General features: G+C 43.7%; 1 protein-coding gene across 1 annotated transcript in view; it reads left to right on the top strand.

Annotated features, from left to right (window-relative positions):
* The first annotated feature begins 2033 nt into the window (after positions 1-2033).
* Positions 2034-20646, top strand: part of TOP1 (DNA topoisomerase I) — a 69181-nt gene continuing 50568 nt past the window's right edge. Inside the window, exons 1-2 of the mRNA XM_005235887.4 lie at positions 2034-2400; positions 3028-3052. Coding sequence (XP_005235944.1) covers positions 2368-2400; positions 3028-3052 — 58 coding nt within the window. The 5' untranslated portion in view covers positions 2034-2367. The remainder of the gene's footprint in view (positions 2401-3027; positions 3053-20646) is intronic.

Raw genomic sequence — 20646 nt, 5'->3', positions numbered from 1 at the left:
TTCAAAGAAAGAGCTTTTAGGAATCTCTAAAGCTGAAAGACAGAGGTGCCAGACTACCCTCAGACTGTCCCGCATCAGTGGACACAGCCTCTACGCCCCACCACAGATGTTAGCCAGGAGGGGCTCAAACCCAGAGCAAAGCCCCCTTTCATCTCATTCTCATGAGCTAAGGGCAAAACACCTCTACCAACAGCAGAGGTGTCTGAAACAGCCTTTTCATTATGTTTATATTTAAAAATCTAACAGTGACTAAAGCAGTTTGCATAATAAACAGCTCTAGAGCCAGAAATACTTGCTTGCTCTTGGTAAAAAAAGGAAGTCCTCAGATCCTCTTCTGAAGACTGTAAGAAAGTGACAGAGTTTTCCCTTTACAGGCTATAAATATGCAGTGCAAATAGGTGGCTGCTGTCGCTGCTTAGATTTTGATGTATCTCTTCAGATAGCCTGGCAGCGCCAGGTTATTTTAGTGTCAAATCAAAGCTCTGGTTGTGTAAAGAAGCTGAGGAAAGGTACAGTCTGTGTTGCAGCACAGGATGGAAGCTCCAAGAAGACTGGAGGCAGTCCTGTGAGACATGTACCAGCCATGCATACTAAACCTGCCATTTAGTACACCGAAAAGAAAACCCCTTTAGTAAAGCTGCTGCAGAACAGAAATAAATGTCTTTAGATTTGGGTTAGGGCAGAGGAGCATTTTTCTAGGGAGGTAAATGATTCATTCTCACATTAGCTAAAAGAAAGGAAAGCTTTTGTTTCCATTTTACCCTCAGTTTCTTCGTGAGAGAAAAAAATTCAAGGGCCTGTTTATGCTAGAAGGAAAAATCTTGCTGGCTGATCCCTTTTCAAAGCAGAAAGCTCATACTTGCAATGCACCGTTGCTGTCCTTGACCTTAACAAGTCAAGCCAGCCCAAACTTGCCTGATTCAAGTCCCCCCTTTGCAACACTTATATCTGGATGCAGGGCAGTTGTGCAGCGCCTGCCACAAGGTAATGTGTGTTTACCGCGACCTCTGCATTTCAGCCCAATACAGTCATGTTGACAGACTAATAATGAGAGGTGGGTCAAGTGCTCGGGCTCGCTGTAGGAGATGCACACACTACGCTCAGCTTCTTTCCTGCCGTGGGGAACTGGCAGCTGCATCATTTTGAAACGCTCAAAATCAAACTGCACATCAGGCCACTTCTGCTTACACAGGTTCTGTAGGAGCGTGACTCAGCCAGACTCGCGGATCTCCTCCTGCAGAGAGCTGGTTTGAGGGCAAGGCCTGCCAGGCCCCAGGCCCACCAGCAGCCCATCGGGAAGGAAGAGTCAACCCAGGCAGAGTTGCCCAGCCTGGAAAACACCGCCTGTGTTTCCACACACTGCAGCCCTGCCTGGCACCGACCAGGACGCCGTAAGCGCGGCCACAAGCAGGGCCCGGGCGACGAGGCCGCACGGCTGCCATGAGGAGACGCCCTGCCCCGGGGGCACGGCTGAACCTTGCCCGAGAGTAGGGGTCAGACCTCGCAGGCCGCGGCCAGGCCCAGGGCGTGCCCGGAGGGCCCCGAACGAAACCCAGCAGCCCGCTCAGATTAGCAGGGACAGCGGAGCCGTGCGCGGTGCTCCCGATGTCACCGTGCCGTTTTCACGGGGACGCAGGCCCACAAGGCCGCCCGCCCGGGCGCCGCCATGTCCCCTGGCACGGCGGGGGCGGGGCCGGCGGGGTGAGGGGCGGGACTTAGTATGCAAATACAGCCGGCGGCCTACGGCGTGGGATGGGACGCATGCGCACTGCGCGCACAGTGGGGCACGGGTTCTTACACAATGCGCCGGGCTCCTTCAGCGGCGGGGAGAGGAGTGGCGGGGCGCGGTCGAGTATGTAAATGAGGGCCGGGTTTTGCTGCGCGATTGGACAAGTGGGAGGAAAAGGCGGGACCGGATATGTAAAAGCGAGCCGGCGCAGGGCGGACGGGAGGGAGTGCGCGGGTTGGTTGCGTTCGGAGTGAGCATGCGGGAGGGGCGTGGCCCGTATGCAAATCCCGCCGGCTCGCGCGCGCGGGAGGGGCGTGGTCCGTATGCAAATCTAGCCGGCTGGCGCGCGGGGAAGGGCGTGGCTCGAATGCAAATGTCCAACTGCCGTTTGCCAGGCCCCGCCCTATCGTGTTGCCCTGCACCGCCGCGGCCCCGCCCCGCCGGTAAAAGGCCGCGCGCCTGCGCAGTGCGCCGAAACGGGGACTTAGTCTGTTACACAACCGCTGTGGAGCCCGGGCTGCGCTCTCCGCCGCGTCCAGCTCCGCGCGTCCCCGGCGGCGCGGCTCGGCTGTCCTCGCCTGTCTGCTCCTGGCCTCTCCTCCTGCTCCGCTCCGTTAGCGCTTCCCGCACCCTCCGGTATGAGCGGGGACCAGCTGCACAACGATTCTCAGGTGAGCGCCCCTTCACCGCCCGCTCCCGGGGGACCCCGGCCCCTCGCTGCCGAGGCCGCAGGGTCCTTGCTTCCCGTCAGGGTCGGCCCTGGGGGCCTGGCTGACGCCCCCCCCGCCCCTCAGGGAGGGGAGACGTGCCCCGCTGCTGCCCCCTGCCCGCCCCCGCTCGGGGTAGCCCGCGCGTCTGGGGAGGGCCCTGTCAACCTGGCCTGTCCCCCCCTCGTCGCGCTGTGGCGTCCCCATCCACCGAGTCCGCCCCCGCCCCGGGACCCGTTTCTGCCCAGATGGGGGGACGCTGTGGGGGAGAGGGGGCTCGTGTGTGAGCGGGGCGGCTGGCCACCTTCCCCTGGCTCGCTCCCCTCGGGGGGTGGGGGGGTCACCCCAGGAGCTACGCGGGTGCCGGTTCACCCTGCCTTCCCGCACCCCGCTCCGCGGGGCCCTTTCTGCGTCGCGCTGGTCGTTTCTCATTTGATATTTAATTTCCCTAAAAATGAGAAGGAAGGAAGGAGAAGGGGGGGGGGGGGGGGGAGAAATTCAACGGCCCCCCCCCCTCAAAAAAAAAAATAAAATCGATCCCCTGGCGGGACGGCGTTGTTCACGGTGTCTCCCTGTCTCCTCTCCCCGCAGATCGAGGCGGATTTCCGAGCGAACGGTGAGTGTGGCCCCGGCGCGCCCCTCGCCTCGCCGCGCCGGCCGCGCACAGACATGGCGTCCCAGAGACTAAGTCCCGGCTCCTCGCTCACCGGCCCCATTGTTCCCATCGAGCTGCCAAAAGCGGCCCTTTCCCGGCGGCCTCGCCCCACCCCGACCCCCGCCGCCTCTAGTGGGGGCTCCGGAGGCCCCCGATCCGAGCCCATCGGCTCTCCCGGGATCCCCTTTGGGCCCCGATTCCTCCCTGGAAAGTCGCCTTGTCGACGGTCGGGACTTAGTCTCTGCGCCATTTTCTTTTTCTCCTCTCTTCTGTGTGGCTTTCTCGCCTTCTCCTCCTCCCCGAGCTGCCGGCAAGGAGCCTTCTACAGAGGCACCGGGCGGCGATCCCCGGCCCCCAACCCCTTCTTAACGGAGGGGAAAGCGAAGTTTTTAACTAAAATAAATCCCCAAGACGTTTTTTATCGCAGCTTCCCTCCCCCCACTGCTCCCTGTCTCTGTTCCTTTCAGGGAATCCCTCCCTTCCCCTAAAATGAAAGGTGATTGCAACATGTTGCTCTTTAAAAGAATCTGCTGCATCCATTTTAAGATCGGTCTTACTTCTTGCCTTGCTATTTAATTGATGTAACTTTACCTTGTTGGGTGGAGATTTTTTAATTAAAATAAAAGCCCACACTATAAAAAAAAAAACCCAACAAAAAAAAACAACCCTAACAAACAGCTGAAAACCAGTGTAGACAATTCCAGAAAGGTAGACAGCATCACTTTAGAAAGTTTGCAAGGTAACTGTTCATTTCGTTCAGAAACACTATAGAAAGCCTGTAATTTTATATCTATGTATGTATATATTTATATATTAATATATACACTTAGATGTCAATATATATTTATATTCATGTATATACACACATATACAATATTATCTTTTCTAATCAGCCTAATGGCTGCTAACTTTTCCTGACAGTTTATGCATATTTTCTAGGAAGCAGGCTAATTGCAGTTTCTACCATCCCCCCTCCCCAAGTTGGTAGGTGTCAAATTGAAGGGTTTAAACAGGGTGGAGGGTAGTTGAGGATGTACAACCTACCCTTTGTGCGTATGTGTTATTGTCACTGTTTGGGATGTGCAAGGAGCTCTGAGCTGTCCTCTGACTGGTGAGGTGTGGTAGAGGACAAAAAAAGATGGTTGAAGAGATCTGCTTGACTTGTACTGGTTTTTAGCATGCTTTTCTGGATGATGTCCGTGTGCCTGGTTGCTTTGTAGGCTACTGCATGTAAATATTTACAAATCTACATTTGTGTGCACCTTTCTGTCAGTTCATTGGAATGTGATTGTGTGCAGTGAGAGCAGGCAGTAACGAATATGCATTTTTTTAACTTTTATTTCCATTCTGAATCTATAGTAGGGCTCTATATATAATTCTTAATGGAAAAAAGGGCACAGAGGATTTCCCAAGAGGTGCAGGAGTAACTCTTGAAGGAACTTAAATATAAGTATGTATTTGAATACTTGTAGACTTGTTATGCTGGGAAATGTTTTCAAGATCATTTATCTTTATTTAGAGAAAAGTACTCCCTGGTAAGCTTTAGTTATATACTGATTTACATAGGGGAGGTGATGCATATTTGACCTTTCCACTCCAGCTTCCAGTGGACCTCTTAGAGCGCTTTTTCTCTTCTACTGTGACCATGTGCTGTTTTATTCTTTTAAGAATTTTGGGCATATAGCAGTTAAAACTCCTCCAGTTTTTATTTCTACCATGTGTTGGAGGAATTCAGTACAGAAATTCAAAGTAAGACACCTTGGTGGAAAAAAAATAATTCCTAGTAAATCAGGCATACCCAACAAATTCACACTAGTGTAGGCACCCTTCTCCTATTGTAATTATTTTATGGCAGTTGTGTAACATGTTGTGACTGATCAGAGGGCCCCTAAAATCCAAAATCCTTTTTACCGCTGAAAGGTGCCTGTAACCCTGTTAGTCTTGTTAAGGCAGTAATGCTGAATAGACACTGTCCTCTCTGACCTTGTGACCACGACTGATCTTCCTGAAAACCTGTCACCTCTGCTTGCTCTGAGTCTTGTTTCCTCGACACAGGAGTTCTTTGCGTTTCTGTGTCGAGAACTGTCACGTGCGGATCTGAGAACAGCAGTTCTCATTTGGGCATAGTGGTGAGGCCCCAGCTCTTATATTCTTGTTTTGATCCTATTTGGTGGCAAAGATTAGGAGTGGGTGGTAGGAATATTAAGTACTTCCCCCCCCCCCCCCCCCCCCCCCCCCCCCCCCGATGTTTAGAATTGGTTTGTACTTTGGTTATTGTTAGGCAGCACTTAACAGTAGAGCCATGTCTCCCTTCAGGCTGCCTTTACATTTGGGGGAAGGCAGTTTTTTCTTGGGGCTGGTACTGATTCATTCTAAATGTTGAATATACCAACAGTAAGTATTTTTGTTAAAAAAGAATGTTTGGGGTGACTTCTGGATAGCGTATCAGTAATAGAGCAGCTAAGCACTTTGAAGCTTCCTTTTGTTACTAGTGTTCATATCTGGGTCAATGGACATACTACCTCAGGTTGTGACCACACAAGCTGTTGCGGCTGAAGTGGGATGAGGGGGGGTGGATCTGCTAGCTGGTTGCAGGTCACCAAGGAGTACCCTGGTTGTAGCTGAGACCTTGGATTTGATTACACACCCGTTTCATTGATGGCTGAGTAGTGGTAGGTATGAGAGAGGATGCCAGCAGTAAATAAGTGTTCCTGGCTATTTCTTGTCATTAAATAGCCAGATCACTCTAAGCAAGTGTGTCCTGGGCAAATTCCAGCTTGGGTAATTGCATTCTGTCTCAATATCCAGATTCTCCCTCCTGTTTAATTTGGCCATAGTGGGTATTTTTTTCACCTTAACTGTATTTTTAGTATCAGTATGTACTGTGAAGAATTTTCCATGTTCACTCCTAACAGTGCCTGCTTGCAAGGCATCCTGAGAACATTATTGTGCTAAGACAGTGAGCCTTTTTTGTATGTAATGTCCTCGCAGTCTTCAGCATTGTGGAAGGGAAATGGTGGTCTAAAACTGTCATTTCCAAGTGCTGCTTGGTCATTGAAAATGACCCCTTCGCAGATGTTAATGTTGAATTGCAACTATGTACTCAGGGAGGGAATAATTCTGATATTTTATTTTTTTCTCTCGCTTGGTAAAATTGCAGATCAAATGCAAAATCTGTTTGGATTCTGTTGAGTTTTGCCTTGAAGAGCTTTGTTGTTAAGGTTGAATGTAATAACCTCATGACTACTGAGGACAATGTTGAGACTAAAAGCAATTTGTCCTGACTTTCAGTTCTCCCGTTGCGTTTGTAGAGTGCGGTAGATAAAAATTACTTTTGTTTGCAAAATAATCAAATTACGTTCCAAAGCTACTAAATTTCACTAACTGCTCTTAGTGTCTTGGCTGTTCGTCACAGATCAGGCCTGTGATCAGAACTGTTCTGTGTAGACAGTAAAAACATCACCCTAAGAAGTGCGGTTTTTTTCCTCTGGTTGACTTGGCCAATAATGCTATGATGCAATTTGAGGCCAGAATCACTGTAGTAACCATTACAGTTATATTAACAGGAGTTTAAGTGTGAATTTGATTGTCCAGGGTCATAGAGGTGGCTTCTGGAAGTCACACACTTGGAGGAGCTTGCTTTAACAGTGAATTATTTTTTTGGCGGTGGGGGGAAGCAGCCCTTGCTGCTGCAACATCTTATCAGAAACTGGCAGGTTTTTTGTGTTGGCTTGAGCGCTCATATGGCACCTCTGTATGTATCAGAGTGAAGATATGAAGGGCAATGAGCGAGAGGGAAATCTAATTTAAATAACAAGTGCACTGAAAAAATGCCTTACAAGTTAAGGAATTTCAGCACACTTTGTGTTTTGTGTTAAATTCATGTTTCACGTGTGACAGAGCTGTGCATGTAACAGGTGGGGGTGGAGTAAATGCTGACAAACTGAAAAGCAATATAATGAAGATCCTTAAGATTCTTCAATGGTTGTGAAACAGTCTGTTGGAGGGCAGATTTGCTCTTCCTTGCAGCTGCTTTGCTGGCGCCTTATGGATGAGTGAGAGTTTTTTGAAGGAGAGTATGGCCACTTCTGACATAGGGCTCTGTGTGCCTCAGCGCTGCTGTTAGAGCCACTGTACTACAACTTCTTAGGAAGCTTGGAGGTAAACTCTGGTGCTCTATCTGTGTTTTGTGCAGGTCAGGGGACACTGTCTTTTAAGTTCTCTGGGAGCATGTGGTCATCAGTGCGTTTAAATGTCAAATGTTTGGCAAGGGATCTGAAATACAAAAGGTACTTGATGGTATTTAGATGCAGATTGGTATCTCCACTGAAAATTTCCTTTCCCTTTTTTTGTGATACTTGGAGATGTGAATCCTGAAGAATGTAATTTGTTCCTTCCAACACAAGCCTTGAGTCACACCCTGCCTTCACTTCCAGACTGCGGTGCTGGGTGATGAGCCCACATTGTAAGAAGTGCTGCCCACAGCCTCAGAAACAATACTTGGGGTAGCTTTAAGTCTGAAACCACTTAACTTTTCTATTTTAAAAGTATTCAATGTCAGGCGCCAATCTCTGCAAAATTTCTTAATTTTATTTTCAATTGATTTTTCAATATGTTCACAGCAATCTATTGCAGGGCTTGTAGAATTTGAGTGTTGCTTTACTATAGGAATCTTCAGATTGTTACAGGTGAGGGTACTGTGAAGTAAATTGATCATTTATGATGCTTCTCGGAAATGTAAATAAACGTACTGTTGGTAAGCTGCTTTTAAATATCATGTGCTACATAAGTTGTCTGTGTTAATTTTCCCAGCAGTAGCCTCAAAAGGGCTTTACTAAAGACCTTGAGGTCTGTTGTGTTAATTGGTCTGACACATTCAGCATTCAGGTTAAAACTTAATGGGTGTCTTGTGGGAGTGGGGAGTTGAATGCATTTCTGTTAGCTGCCGCCAACTTTTGTTTTTGTTGAAACTCAGCAGAATTACCTAAATGTGCTGGAAGATGTGTTTTGGGGGTTAATGGCCTGTGTGCTTCCTACCTCTGGCAGATTTTCTTAAGATGTTTTTCCTTTTACTACAGTGTTAAGCACTATCTGTTATTAACATGCTGTCAGGGCTGCTTTGTTTACTTTGTAAAACATGAAAAATTTTTAACCAGGGGACCACTGTAAAAGTGTGGGGTTTTACATGGCTTCACATAAATTAGATACACGGCTCATAAGCGTGATTGAACACAAATTCAGATTTAATTTCATTTACAACTGTGACTCCAGATATTTGTTAGATAGTTCATTGAATTCCAACCTCCTGAGTTGCGCTGTCAGCAGAAACTGCAATAATATGTAATTATAGCAAGTACTTAACATCTCATTGACTCAAATTCCTCTGTTAATGATTTCACTGGATTCTTGTTAAAGTAATACCTGCTGAAATAGCACAAGCCACTGCCCTATTAGAAAGAGGCTCCAGGTCAGATTCTTGGCGTTGTAAATTGTTGTAGTTCCGCTAAAATCAGCGGAGCTCTGACAGTGTATCTGCGTTTTTGTTATTGGACTGCAGGGATGGGCTTTAATGATACACTAAGAGGAGGACAATTTAACATAAGAAATCAGTGCAGATTTTCTTTTTCTGTGGCTTTTCAAGATGGAATAGTTTCAAGTCTGCTTGAGCTGGTTGTGCTAATATAATTTCTCATATCCTTGTAAGACATGCAGTCATTCAGAAATATTTATTGGCTTATTAAATTGAATTGCCTTTGCGGCTGCTAGTTTTATAGAAACTGCCCTAAGTTTTATAGAAAACCTCACACTCTGAAATGTGGGAGCAAAACGCTATTTAGCATTATGTATTCCGCTCCTGCCTGCAGCTTTAGAAGGACCGTGTCTTAGGTTTCCAAATCTGAGAGAGGATGTTCCTTGTAGAAATTGGTGTTTATCACCTTGCTTTTCTGGGGCTGTTTCATTTAACTGAGATTGCAGCATATGACAAATATGTCCAGCCGTACCTTCTCCCTGCATGCCTTTCCGTTCTGAGCTGTTTAGCACTGTCAGCGTTTAAATATGTATCATCATTAGATTTCAGAATGCTTCCTCCTGTTCAGAGAACAGGAGAAGGGTATGGACTTGCTGTTCTTTCAGCAGCGAGTTTGCTGGTGACCTGCTCTTCTGAAAGAACAGCAAGAAAATCAGTTTAAAACCCAGTTCTCAGCTACAGTAGGATTATTCCTTTTAAACAGTATCCCCAGCTCCTGCTGTCCTTACTCTGCTATTAACTGTCACGTCTGCTGGTGGTGGCTTTCTCTGTCACTTGCTGAGCGCTGGAATTAATGCAGGGTTGAAGTGCTGTTTTGGGCAGAGCAGAGAGTGCCTTTTCTAGGGCAGGCTCCTGCTATTTAGTAGTTCAGCTGAACAAGTTGTAGTAGTGGTTTCCTGGTGTGTATGTGACTACAATATTTTTAGCACAGCATTTGTTCAAAATGTCCTGGCTGACATAAATACTAAATAGTTCCAGTGGATTTAATCAGATTTATAGTTAGAAATATTTTCATCTTGAATGCTTGCTTTTGAATCTAGTGATCATAGAGAGTGAACTGCCGTTGATATCTTCTGGTGTCACAGTGAGAGTTAAGGACCTTTGGAAGGTGACGTGAAAAGAAAGGGTGAAGTTAATTTTGTCTTCTTGTGAGCTGCAAGGTATAGAAAGCAGTAGAAAGTGGCTGTTGGCTTTTGAAACATGAGCATGCATCCATATTTTCAGGTTGAAATTTGGTTTCTAAATTTGACTTCCATAGCTACTCAGCGGATGATCAAGTGAGAGCTCCAGGCTTGAGGATTAAAGTGGAGAGTACGGAGCTGCCGTCAGTCTTCCTGAAACTTGTTCTTTTGCAACACCTGCTTTTAACATCCATGATTCTTGGACTTCTTTGACCTCAAAATAAGATTTTGTTAATTGTAAAAAAGACCTCAGTTTGTGTCAGCAGGAGTGTGGTGATATGAAATATACAGCTTTGTGCCAGTCCTTGCAACAAACAGTGTTCTGGGAGATCCTCCAGAGCAATGGAAGGCTTGATGCTTTTGGGGAAGTGGGAGACCTTGGCAATTGGCTGCTTGTTTGATAGCTAATGATAGAGGTGTAGAATCCTGTAATGAGAAAGAGGAGTAGGAGAGGGACATTGGTTCAAATAAGAGTTGCCTCATAAATTTGCGGGGGTGTTATCACAAAGTTCTAGCGATGTTTTCTGTCATCTCAAGGCCTGTTTATCCACTAGAGTAACATACTCTGCAAGAAAAAGAAGACATGGCCCAACAGCTTTCGTGAACACTACATCTGTGACCCTGTTGCTTCACCCTTGGGAAGTTTCCTTTGTTCATAGCTGTACTTAAATCTCTGTAGCTTCACTTGATGATGGTCGCAGTCGTAGTTCATTTTAGACAATTAACTTGTACTGACAGCTGCTGTGTGTTTCAGAACAGCTGGTTCCAACGTGGAGTCACAAGGACAGACGGTATTGAGCATGCTTTACTCCCGTCTTGGAAAGCTTTGGAGGAGGTGGCTGGAAAATGTCTGAAATGCATGTCTTCATGGGATGGGGGCAGTGCAGGCTCAATTATGGGAGGCATAGCAGGAAGGTTAGTGTAGATGCTTGTTATTCAGCCTCAGCAGACAATAATTCATCAAGAAAAACAACCTGTGTTTCCACCTAAAGTACTTAGATCCCTTTTTAAGTCTGAAAACTGTAACTTCTGAAATTGAAATGACTTCAGGGTAAAGAGGGGCAGCATCAGGCCATTGGGAAATTGTTTTATTAGAAGGCTTCTGTCAGTCTTGGAGCCAAAAGTTGCTTCCTACAAAGCTTCTGATTGCTAGATGTGTTTTGGATTCCTTATTGATATTTTTGACATGAATGTATTTGTTCATGTTCACAAGCTTCCATATGCTTTGTGCAGTTGTGAGCTGTGTGGGTGTGCGTGTATGTATTTTTATCTTATACCTTCGTCAGAGAAGGGGCTTTTTAGGGAGTGTTGTAAAGACAATGGCTTCCTTCTCTGGCAGTATTGCAGAGAGCTGAGCTTCATGGTGCCCACCAAAAGATGCAGATTTGCTCCTTCATAATTCTGCCCAACATAGATGATCATGTGTTAAAAGACAGATGGACATTCATGAAATCCAGTGCTGCAGCAGAGTGATTCTGCAGCTGGCTGTATCTTTCCATGACTGAAGAGAGATTGATTTCTGCCTCAGGAAAGCTTGGAGTGTACTTGTAGCTTCACTGAAATATTTTGATCGGTCTATGTAACTCGCCTTTGGCTACGTCATATCTGTGTCCATTAAAGACATGCTCCATGGTGAGTACGTACTATCTTAAGTGCTTGTTGTGGCTCATCAGCTGCAGTATACAGCTGAGAGTCTGTTACAGACACACAGTATTTAGCAGATAGTACAACTTTATTTGCGGGAGAAACACTCTTATATTCTTAATGAAGGCATGGTTATGATTATTCAAGATGTCCCCTTTTCTCCCATAATGCTATTTTTTCAACTATTTTCTAAAAATAAAACCCTGGTGACTTTTACTACTTACTGCTCATTTTGAAATCCCAATCATTGATTTGCACAGTCTTACTAATTTTTGCAGCAAGCATCTGGGACCTCAGTAGTAGAGCATTTTGCTGTGTTATGGAATAAATTGTAGGACCGAATGAAATATGAGGTCTTATGTTCAGCGTGAGTAAGACTGCATACTGCTTGTCCTGTTTGAAACCCACTGCATGAACATGGTTTTTCTGGCTGCTCTGGAATGAGTTTTAACAAATGCTTTGTAATTTCTGAAGTGTCGGGCTCACTCCACTGCTCAGTGTATACTGCACGGGATTGGAAGTTGTCTTGATTCCATCCAAATGTCTTGTCAGTTTGGTGCAGCTAGATGATGGGTGGCAGTGTCTAAATGGAATAATTTTAAGAATTTTTAGGAATTTTTTTTTGACATTGACCAGAGATGTGGCTTCATAATAAAAAGTCAAGAAAATAAATCATAGGCATGAAGCAATACCCAAGTCCAGATTGCTTTTTAATTTTTGCTGGCATTTGTCAGTCACTCTGATCTATTGCCTAACACTGCTTCTGACACATGAGAATATGAACTTGCAGGGTTATTCAGAACAGGGTTTTTTTATTTGTCACTTCTCTTCTGTACACTTTTCCAGTTTGAATGCCAATGGGGTAGTTTTTCCTTTGTATGTAACGTGGAATAAATGAACTGTGTTTTAGGGCCAGGGCAATGTACTTTAGTTGAACTTTTCATTGATGGCAATGTATTACTGCTCAAGGCTTACTCTGGTATTTGAACGAGGGCCAGACTTGTCAAAACAGCTGCTCATCTTCCTCTGAGGTTGCAGTTTCTTGTTTTGGAGAGGTGGCCTAAAAAGACCTTTTAGGGGAGAGGGTGAAGGAAAAGTGGACTCGCCCTTTGAAATGTGGTAAGTGTCTGTTGCAGATCTTTAAGTATCTGGAGGTAGAGTTGAGAAACATATAGTGGTCTTCTAACTGAAATGTAGAGATTTCTGGAGTTATGGTAGCACAACTAAGAGGCTTCTATTTTTGTGGTCTGTAAGCAGAGTTTTAAGAGGAGAAAAGTACAGGTGGTGGGAGGGGACACACTGATCTTAGCTTGTGGCATGAGATGGTTTGGAGACCTGATAACCAGGTAGGAGAGTTGTCTTCATCTGCTCTGCAGTGGATGCAAGTGAATGGAGTTCTTTCTGTCCTTAGGGAGGTTAGTAGCTAAGTTGGCAATTCTTATTCCAGCTTTTGGTTTTGTGTGATGCTGTCTTGCCAGCTCTCAGCATAGTCTGTGTTGCTCGGTGCTCTGGTCAGGCTAGGTGGAGATTAAGGGTTGAACGTGGAGACACTTGAAGCTGAAGGCAGGAAGTACTGGGCAGGGACATTCTGGTACACAGGGACTCTGTACCTGGGATTAAGGTCCTTATTACCCTGTCCTTAGGCCATATTGTTTAAATAGGCAACACAGTGGGAGAAGAGGGAGTACTATGCTCTTCTCAGAGGTAGAGAAATGAGAACAGAGTGGGAGTGATTTCTTCCAGCACAGAAATAGATATAAAGCCGTCTGGTTAGGATGGAGATTCAATTCCAACTTGGACATTTGTTTTCGATTTTTAATTCTCTCTCCAGCTGAAGACTGAGGTGGTTAGCAAAGGGCAGTACGGAAAAAAAATAAGAGCTTCTGCAGTTTTAGCATATGTTGTAATTTCTTCTTAAATGCAGAACTCGTCTCAGGAGCTAAAGTGCATTTTTTTTCCCCCCTGTGATACTAAATTATTTCACAAATTCTAAGACATTGCATGCTGGGTGTTGCAATTAGTGAAATCACTGAATTTGCAGAAGGGAGATCAGTGGTTTTCAGGTCTGTGTGTGGGATTTTGGTATCAAGTACTTTACAGGTTAGACTCTTGCACCATACGTGCCGCCTTGGTATGAATGTCTCCTAACCGTGCCTTGAGCAATAGGAAGAGCATATTATGTCTTCTGCTGGTTTGTGAGTGCTACCAAGTGTGTGAGTAAGATCAATTATTGGAGAGATAAAACCGCTGGGCTGGGCAGGTACCGGTTTTAACTTGCCTAAGAAGGTACACTTTCAAGTTAGACAGGCACTCTCCATTTTAATCTAGCCTTTTGGGAAACGGGAAGCAGGAGCTTTTTGGAGATCTGTGTGAGGGTATGATTCATTGCAACACAAGCAGCATGTACAAAATGGAGGGATGGAGTAGTACTAGTGACGTACTCTGAGGTTTGTACTCTAGAGTTAATGACCACCAGATGGGAAATAAAAGGCTGCCTGCTCTTCTTCTGAGGACCGAGAATGTCACTGAGACTGTTAAAATGTGCTGTATCTGTTGTAATGCTTCTCGTGCGCAGGAAGCCCCTTTATGTGTGGATCAGAGCAAGCTTTTCTTACTGGTGCTTCCCCTTGACACTTCATCTTTAGCATTGGTTTTGGCTGCAGATTAGGTTCCTTCAGTTTGGTAACAGTGCATCTCAGGGATAAACAAGTCTGGAGTGCTTTCTGGCAGTAGAAAAAGGTGCAAGTTGTGTTTCAGTGCACAAGTGTAAATTGCCAGATCCAGAGGCAGTAGGTTCCTGTGAACATGAATACAATGCAAGAGATGAACTCTTAATAACAGTGACCTTGATTAACTCCTGCAGTGTTGCCCAATCACGTTGTAGGTGTCATCTTGATTCATCTTTTTAGTAAACAAACACTGGCACAAATCAGAGTCAGGATATCAGTGCTGTTAACTGCAGTCTTGCTCCAGCAGATTGGAACATCTCTCCAGCTGTCTAGGTTACCTTTGGATGTGCATGTGAATAACATGCATTTTTCACTTTTCTTTCTTGTGTCCTCCTGTGTTCTCCCTACTCCAAAACCAGGAAGCCTCTCAGAGGAGCTAGCATCTTGTCTGAGTCATAACATCTCATAGCTGTGTATGTCACCTGCACTTCATTAGGGAAGCATAAGCAAGCTGTCCTTGAAATACCTGTTTTTATGAGTAGATAGAGTCTTCTAATTTAAAATACGCTGCTCTCTGGAGTTTGGTAGCTGTCATAAACAATGTTTTTCTTTTATCATCAAGTAGGCTTATTCAGCATCACTTGTATTGAAAGGAAGCTTCTTTCTAGGTTTTAGACTGTTGTAATAGTATAGATATAAAGAGGGAAGTACAGCTTGGCACTTCATTCTCTATGCTTGTCTTACTCAGTTGTCAGCATGTGGTCTTGGGAGAGCACAGCACAGTGCAGTTTTGTTTGCTCCAGTCCGTAGTTTGTCTTGCAGTGGATAAGAGACTGCAGCTAGCAATAAGCTGGCTATTGCAGTAATTTAATTCTTAAATTGAATCTTAGGCAAAAGGCAGAAGTACTTGAATTGACGAGTCCATCAGTTTCTAGTTTCATAAATGAAGGTGTAAAGCTGTCGTTCTTCAAGCATTGCCTTCTGTCTCTAACATGTTTGCCCCTTCCCTTCTGTGCAGCCCTGTTGTTGAGACTTGTCCAGTGATGCATAATCTTCAGTTTATAGTTTTGCTATCCATCACTGTCAAAGCGTGAGCTTGCCTGTGTAGAGGTAAAAGTGAATTTATTGTTGAACAATAGCCTGAGTTAAAATATTCTGTTTTTCTCTGTGTTCACGAGTATGCCTCTCTTAGAGCACTCATCCATTGCAGTATTTGCCTTTTTTCAGGAATCTGATAGATTTTTCTTCAAAGCTGCCGGTGTTGTCTTTGCATGCCAGCTGAATCTGGCTGCGTGCAGTTCTGCGAACAGGTTACATGTGCTGTTGAGAGCAGGGATAGCTAGTTCAGAGCTCATCACTGTACTTGGTTAGAATGAGAAACGATACTAAAGCCCTGGCCATGTTTCCAAAGGGCCGGGAGGTTTACTAGGTCTTTGCGTACTGAAGTTGAAGTGTGTATTTTTAAACAGATTCCTCTACAGAGAATGAAGCTGCGAAGCATTGTTTTGTGAAATAAGTCCCCTGTAGCTGTATTTCACAAGAACATGAAACAGTGCTCAAAACAGATGTGAGCCTCATTTATTAATGGCAGAATTAGTTTGTTTTTAATTTGAGTTCTTACGTTTTTTCTCCTTTTTTTTTTTTTTTTTTTTGTAAATACTCCACCCATCCACTCAGGCACAGGAGCCTCATGCTCAAACTCTAATCCAAACTAAGAAACCTTCAGTCCCAAAATGTGTGATTTTTTTTTTTTTTTTTCCTAAACTGAATTTTTATGATGTCTTTTTGTGTGTATTAACAGTTTAATCTCAGCAGAGCTCTGGAATTAGTCTTTGGCAATTAGCTCTATAGGAGAACAGAGTTAAAAAAAAGCCCTCAGTTCAGCTGTTTTTCCCCAGTACTGGAAAAAGTATTTAAAAAAAATATAGTACATGGATTGCAAACAAGTATAATGGTGATTTTTATTATCTTAGTTGCTTCAGAGACTGCAAAGGTTTAAGTTTTCAGCTAGTTTTTAGTTCACACAAGACCTGGTGTTCAGAAGGGCCACCTTCTAAGCATCTATGAAGTATTTGAAGGTTTAAAAATGAATGAAAATTTGTGTAGTTTCTGGGTTCTTCATAGGTCTCTTATTTCTGTGTTCTGAAGTCTGTGTCATTTGGTCAGTAAGTGTTAGTGACATTTGCTCATGTCTTCATTGCATAAGCTATTATTAAATCTTCGCTGTCATCCTTCCCGTCGATGCCAGGTGTCCAGATAGTATACTGCTAGGCAGTTAGCACTTTGCTAACTGCAGCTATGTGATTTCCCAAATCCTGTAATCTGGATGGGTTTATTTACATACAGAATTAAATTAAGATCAAATTACTTGAGGAGATTGGTACTCCAAAAAGGCATCAGTACAGAAATAGGTTGTTAAACATCCTTGTACACCAGGAGTCAAATGAGGCTTCCTCCCTGTAGGTCCCTACAGTTTTCCCTTATAAAAGTAATTCTGGTTTAAGTGTATGTCAGCTGTGCACGTAGTTCATAAAGCAATGTCTGATACATTCCTTGATGGTACAAATGCTGGATATGACATTATCTGCAGACTTTTCACTGTAGAAAAGTTAGATTTTCCTGAGAATGTAATGCTTGGTATTAGCAAACTGTCTTGTTGTTTTTACTTGTCTGTGGCTGTTTCTTTTACAGAAAAATTAAAAGTTGCAGTTTCTGTATCAGGCTAGCTGTCTTACAGTGAAGTGCCATCAGGCAAGAGTCTACAAGCTGTCACAGAGACTAGTGGCAGAAGGTATCTTGTTTTGTGTTTTAATCTCAAGGTAACTGAGATTAAAACTTGTTGTGAAAACATGCTGAACTGTTTTTCCGGTCATAGATACTTCCTTGGGCAGAGACTGCTGAACTGGTTCACCTCTTAAAGATGCAAACAAATATCCTTAGGAAATCGGGTTGAACTTAGATTGTCTCCAACAAATTTGGGATATTTAGTACACCATCACTAGAAAGAGTGTACAAGCTGCTACTTCACTTTCAGTTTTATCTTCTTATACCTCTTTCTCCAAAAGTATCTGTCCATGCAGCTTCTTAGTTTTGGGAACGGCACGTGAAGTAAAGTATCTTGTGTCATTTGCTGATTTTCAGGATAGGTTATTCAATATTAATTCTTTCTTACGGTATAAGGGGTACTCATCATTTAGTTTTCCGACTTACAGACTTTACTTGGTACTACCACAATCATTAATGAGAGCTTAAGGCTTCAGTACTCGGTATTGGTGCCGTTCTACATGTTATAGTATCAAGTAAAAGATGATCACAGGTTGCCTTTGTGATCGCAGGGAAAAGGGAGTTTTCTGGTCTGCTAGGGACTGGAGTACAGGAAGTAAGACAACTGGTAGTTGTAAACCAGATCCAAGTTCAAAAATAAATTAGTACACCTTAAAACCTGCAAAATAATGTCGCTGAAATGCATGCAAACTCAGGTTAAAAATCTTCAGGTATTGCAGTTTCAGAAAGCGCTGGGGCTGCTGTGCTCTTTCGGGTAAAGCAGAACTTACTCTGAAGAATGCGTGCGTTGCTTTCTGCTGCTGGGCACCTGGATGGTGCTTTCGCTCCCAGAAGTGGTTTTGTCTAGCACGGGCTTGAAATACTTGCAAGAGGAGGACAGGAGCGAGCAGTACAGCTGCTGCTCTGGGCTGTGTGCGTAGGAGTGCACTAAATCAGCTGGAGTGGCTACAGCTTTCAGGGTGGTATTAGTCCTTCATGTAAAATTCACAATAAATTTTAACAGATGCATTGATTTAATTTTGACTCTAGTAAGAATCATAATAACTTTTAAAAAAAAGGCCTCAACACATATAAAACTGCCAGCCAAGAAACTTTTAAAAATAGTTTTTCCTAGCCTTACAGTTGAATCATTCCGGAATAAATTATGACATTGTAAATAGTCTTAGATGTTCCTCTTGTTTCCTTTGCCGATTTCTGCTGTCAAATAATAAAGTGGAAAGAAATACTACTTAATTTTCCCTTTGGAATGCTCCTGAAAATAAGCTAATAACTTGTTTTTTCTCATTTTGGGTTACATTAAAAAGGAATAATAAAGTCTTTAACCCCTGTGGTTGCTTGTGTAGTGCTCAGTTTTTGAGCATGTTTCTAATCCTCTCACCAACCAACCTCTTAAAACATTTAAGTAATGTTATGTTTCATGCTCAGAAAACTTGAGAAGTGGAGAGTGATTATGTTGCAGTAGTTGTAAAGCAGAGCCTCTGATATGATGGAAGTCATTAGTTAGGCACTTGGAGTTTGAAGTGTAGTGATAAACAAACTTCTGATGACTCTGCACCTGCAGCATATTTCCTTCAGTTTAAACAGCTCATTTAGTGACTGATTGTGGAAACCATTTGAAAGCTGAAAAAAGAAAGCTACCTTTTCACACCTAGTTATTTCTGTAGGTAGAGAGGACTACCCTTAAAATTGAGGGACAAGTTAAACAGAAACAGTTGGTTCAGTTCAGTTTTCAGGGACTATGCTTTGTTTTACAGACTTTAGATGTCAGACAAATTAAACGTTTTTCTCCCCTTCATAAGTCTCACAGAAGGCAGATGTGAGTTTTATGTAAGGTGGAATTTGAAATCATTGTCTGTGCACTCCATCCAAAGATGTAAACCATTAGTTTGAAAAAAAAACAAACCCCAAACAAACCCAAACAAAAAAAAACCAACCCCAACCCCCCAAAAAAACAACACCAAAACCCACCAAAATCAAACAAACAAAACCCAACAAAAAACCTCACCAAACTGACAACATACTGCATGGCACTTTTTTGATTGAAAAAGTTGGGAGTTTATTTTGCATAATAAAGTAACCACAGGATGTTATCCTGCATTAATAGGTTATGGTTTATATTCAGGTATTTGTATCAGTGTGATTTAACAGTTGCCAGCTAGTGAGACTTGACCTGGATTTAACAAAACAAACGTATTACAGGTGCATAACGAGATTAAAATCAGTGACTTACATCAGTAGACACAAAATATTACTGTAAATTAAAGAATTTCAGTGGAATTTTGCACCATATCTAGGAGCTCTATTTACTAGTCATTTAACTATTGCAATTATAGCCTTATTTTAAAACTCTTTTAAAGCTACTGTGGTGATGCTTTTTTCTACGTCTTCTATCCTTTTTAGAAGACTGAGGAGTACAGTTTTAAGTACAGAAACCTCAAGTGTCATTAAACATTTACCTTTTGTTTACTCTCTTGTGTGTTTTAGCTTAAATCAGGTTTCTTCTTGTGTACTAATTGTGGTAATGTCCCCTTAAGGCAGGTGAATTGCTTTCCCTCCTTGTCTTGAGAGTGGAGCTTGTGGCAAAGCAAATTCTGATGATAAAATGCCTGCAGATAACTTGGAATTAGCCTGGCAAGGGTGAGTGATCACTTAACTCACCCACAATAGGAGCAGAGGTGAAATCGGGCTGTATCCATCCAGTGCAGACCTATACTTAAAAGAAATTATTGTCGGTAGAAAAGAAAAAGAGGGAAAAAAACCCCACAAAACCAAACCCAAAACCCCCTGACCGGTTGGAATCAGTGTAGGAGTTGCTACTACAGTGAGGAACCAGTTTGTGTGTGATGAAAATAATATAGAAGCCTGGTCTTCTGAATCAAACTTTTTGTAAGACTTCGGCCATGCTTCCCCCATCAGTTCAGCTTCGCAGGCATGATACTAAACAAGTAGTCGGAGAATCATCTGACACCAGCGTAAAAAATTGTGGTACTGCTTGGCAGAGGTGATTTAAAGCTTGTACCAACCACTTTTCTGTCTTGCAGACTCAATTTATGCCGTAATACTGAGGATTGCAGGGACCTTATGTTGTTCCCAGGGGTGCTGCCTCTTCAAGTCTTTCCTCCCTACAGCAAGCAGGGGACCAGCGCTGGCCAAAGCCACATCGTGTTGTTAAGGGCTGGTTAATAAAGGCTTTGAACAGATGCCATTAGAGCCTGTCCTCTGAGGACACTGAGCACAGCTTATACCACTCCCATGTGTATAAACTGTGTGTGATCCTGACTGCTGACAGGAGGCTAGTCATTCACTGCTGCAAGAGAAGCATTTCAATGCAGCTGCTTTTTTTTATCTTCTGTCAAATTTTTGCTTAGGGGAGCCCGTGTTCTGGGTCAAACCCAGGATAGTCAAACATGCCAGCCCTGTCCTTGTGTGGTGTTGGTGCAAATACAGGCTCTGTGTGAGCTGCTGTTGAGACATCACTCTTGTGCTGAGGAAGTGTCAGGATTTCAGGGTAGTCTTTACAAATTTCTTTCATGAATCCAAGAATGGTAGTGACTCTACAGAGCTGGCAAGTGAAAGTATTTTTCTAGTTGATGTCATTGCAGTGTAATTATTCCTGATAATATAGTAGTTTTCCTGTTAGCTAGTGCTGTTTTTAGAACTGAAAGGTTTCTTCTTATGCCCCAAAATAATGTCAATCTCTTTTAGTATACCTGAAGTTTCTGTTATTCTCTGTAAGGACTGACAATT

The sequence above is a fragment of the Falco peregrinus genome, chromosome 9, assembly GCF_023634155.1.
Source record: "Falco peregrinus isolate bFalPer1 chromosome 9, bFalPer1.pri, whole genome shotgun sequence".
NCBI classification, from domain to species: Eukaryota; Metazoa; Chordata; class Aves; order Falconiformes; family Falconidae; genus Falco; species Falco peregrinus.
Note: the sequence above shows the minus strand (reverse complement) of the source record. Positions and strands in the feature narration are given on the sequence as shown.